The 3,198-nt window shown below is 58.2% G+C and overlaps 1 protein-coding gene across 4 annotated transcripts in view; it reads left to right on the top strand.

Annotated features, from left to right (window-relative positions):
- Positions 1 to 1,818: 1,818 nt before the first annotated feature.
- Positions 1,819 to 3,198, top strand: part of MAN1A1 (mannosidase alpha class 1A member 1) — a 164,788-nt gene continuing 163,408 nt past the window's right edge. For 2 of the 4 annotated variants that reach the window (XM_049654258.1, XM_049654260.1), the window contains exons 1-2: positions 1,820 to 2,114; positions 2,326 to 3,192. In XM_049654258.1, coding sequence (XP_049510215.1) covers positions 2,572 to 3,192 — 621 coding nt within the window. In that variant the 5' untranslated portion in view covers positions 1,820 to 2,114; positions 2,326 to 2,571. The other 2 variants (XM_049654261.1, XM_049654259.1) reach the window with 2 other exon arrangements.

The following is a 3,198-nucleotide window of genomic DNA, read 5'->3' as shown; positions in this document are numbered from 1 at the left end:
GTTGCCCAAATTGTTTGGTGTTGAAATTGAAGAACGCCAAAAGTAGAATTAAGTCTGTAACCCCCTTCCAGTACCATTTATTTTAAACATGCACTGAAAAGTAGTTTTTATTACCTTTCTGGAATATTTAATAATACTAATTTTAAATTAAAGTTTCTAAATATTTTTGTGGCTATAAGAAATAATTCCATTCCTAAAACATAATAATTAAAATAATAAGTCATTCCAGAAAAGATGATCACAAAGGGATTGGCGTTTAGGGTACTAACCCTAATTATTATCTATCTATCCATGAGGTACTGAACTTTAAAGCTGTTGAAAATAAGCAATATTATTTCACATCAATTCCAACTCTTCAGTCCATCCACAACTAGCAAATGTAGTTTGAAACAAAAATTACTATTCCATCATTTAATTTTTAAAACATCGTTGTTTTCTTTTTCAGTCCTTCTAAACTTTGTTACCCTGCTTGGATATGCTGCACTCTTCTGGGCGTAGAATTTCACAGCAGTTATCAGAATAACTAAAGCCATAGGTCGGTTTTATCAAACAACAACTTCCCATCAACAGAAACACTGGGCATGTCACTCATTTTACTCAAAATAAAGACAGAACAAATAGTGATGGTTAAAATGAACAGTTAGATGAAAACTGTAATGAGACTTTTTATATTTTCTTATGCAGTCTAACACCTGAAACAACGGTACTGTGGGCACCTTCCTGTAAATTGCCAGCTGTTTCCTTTGTTTTTAGGCAAGCAGAAACAGAGCTAGTCACGCTTCCAGAAAAGGGGGAGGCATAGGATAAGGCTGCTTCAAACTAGCTTTCAGAAATGAGAAGTCAGTAGTCAACTTTTTCCTCTCTGATAACCCTTCGTTTGCAGAGTAACGGGGAAATTACAAACACATTTTGGAAAATAACGCTGTCTTGAAAACCATCTCTATTGGACCAAGTCCTTACTTCCCTGGAAGTAGTCACAGCCAAGACTTAATTTCAACACAGTGTTGAAATTTATTACTTGAAGCTATGGCATAAAACTGTCTTCTTTAAATGGAAAATTTGACTAACTTCTATGAGGTAAATGAATTTTGAAAGTGGGAGTGGGTGGAGGAGGTACACAACTTTTTTTCTTTAAGTGGGAGGGGGAAGGATGCAGACGAAGCATCCTGAGCAACCACAAAACGACGAGTCTCTTAGGACGCTAAAGGATGTTGGACCACAGAGCTCGAATGCTCTCGGATCACAGCTCCTCGGCGAGGGACTTTTGGTTTGACTGCCACCGGGCACCGGGGGAATCCCCGCCTTGGGTAAAAAGAGGGAACTGGAGAAAAGACACGTTCTGAACAACCCGGCGTCGGACGATTCTCCGCGAGACGTGGCCTTCCCGGGACCCCTCGGAGCGGGCCTGGCGTGGCCCGGGGGGGCGGGTCCGAGGGCCGGCAGGGAGGTCCTGCGTCAGTCCGGGCGCCTCCCCGGCCACTCGAGGCCAAGGAGCCCCTGCGACCCGGGCCCGAGGACCGCGCGGGATACACTCCCCGACCCCGAAACCCCTCTCTCCCCACCCGCTTTCCTGCGCCCCGGGCCTCCGGCGCGGGTCTGGACGGCCAGCCAGCCGCAACTCCCGCCAGCCTCGCGCCTCCCAGACCCGCGACCTCCCCGCCCCCGGCCGGGCCCCCGCGAGACTGTGCTTCCCGTAAACTCCCCGCCCCGCGCGGCCCCCTCCCCGCCTCGGCCCCGCCCCCGCGGGACCCTGAGCGGTGCGTGATTGGCCCGGCCGCGCCATCACTCTCCGGACGCGTCACCGCCCTCGTTTCCGAAAGCCCGGAGACCGGCAGTGGTATTAGTGCTCGCGGGGCCGCGGTGGAGGGCGTAGTGCAGCCCTGCTCGCTCCTACTCGCCCGAGGGTCGGCGCGCTAGCCCTGCCGAGCCGCGACCGGGGCTGCGGGGTGGCCGGGCTGCGCGCTCAGCCGCCGCCGGGGAAGCAGAGGCAGCTCGTCCCAGCTCCGAGATGGGGAGCTGGCGAAGTTGACGAGCTCCCCGACCCGCGCTGCGTCCCTCCTGCCCAGAGGCGCGCTGCCCTCTCCAGGAGGTGCCCGCACGCGGCCCTGCTCCAGGTGTGCGCAGGACACCCCGCCCCCCGGGACCCGAAAACTTCCCCCCAAGTCCAAAGAGGGAGCTCTGAGGGCGGTGCCCGGAGCCGGACTCCCCACTCCGCGCTGGGGGAGCTGTCCCGGCGGCTCGCACGGCCGTCGGTGGGCGGAGACCCTCTGGAAACTTTATCACCATCATCGTAATTACCACATTTTACTGTTTCTCTCCCCGCAGGGGCTGCAGCCAGCGGTCTGTCGCGCGTGCTTGTTTGCCAAAGGAGCTGCCCCTGGGAGAAGACCCACGGAAGAGTTGTTTCCCCGGCGCATACCTGCAGCCCAGCCCAGGGGCTCGGGCGGCCTGGATGCGCAGGACCCAGCCCCGCAGCCGCTGACGCCGGGCGGCGGCGAAGTTTGGCTGCTGAGCGGCGCGGCGCAGGGCCACTGGACAGCGGGCACCCCGGCGGCCGCGGCGGCTGGAGGGATGCCGGTGGGGGGCCTGTTGCCGCTCTTCAGCAGCCCGGCGGGCGGCGGCCTGGGCGGCGGCCTGGGCGGGGGGCTCGGCGGCGGCGGCAGCGGCGGCAGGAAGGCATCCGGCCCCGCCGCCTTCCGCCTGACGGAGAAGTTCGTCCTGCTGCTGGTGTTCAGCGCCTTCATCACGCTCTGCTTCGGGGCGATCTTCTTCCTGCCCGACTCCTCCAAGCTGCTCAGCGGGGTCCTGTTCCACTCCAGCCCCGCCCTGCAGCCGGCCGCTGACCACAAGTCCGGGCCTGGGGCGCGCGCCGAGGACGCGGCAGATGGGCGAGCCAGGCGCGGCGAGGAGGGCGCGCCCGGGGACCCGGCGGCCGCCCTGGAGGACAACTTGGCCAGGATCCGCGAAAACCACGAGCGGGCTCTCAGGGAAGCCAAGGAGACCCTGCAGAAGCTGCCCGAGGAGATCCAAAGAGACATCCTGCTGGAGAAGGAGAAGGTGGCCCAGGACCAGCTGCGTGACAAGGCGGTGTTCAGGAGGCTGCCCCCGGTGGACTTCGTGCCCCCGATCGGGGCGGTTGGCCGGGAGCCGGCCGACGCAGCCATCCGCGAGAAGAGGGCAAAGATCAAAGAGGTGAGT

Source organism: Panthera uncia, assembly GCF_023721935.1.
Source record: "Panthera uncia isolate 11264 chromosome B2 unlocalized genomic scaffold, Puncia_PCG_1.0 HiC_scaffold_24, whole genome shotgun sequence".
NCBI lineage: Eukaryota > Metazoa > Chordata > Mammalia > Carnivora > Felidae > Panthera > Panthera uncia.
This window is presented reverse-complemented; position numbering and strand designations above follow the sequence as displayed.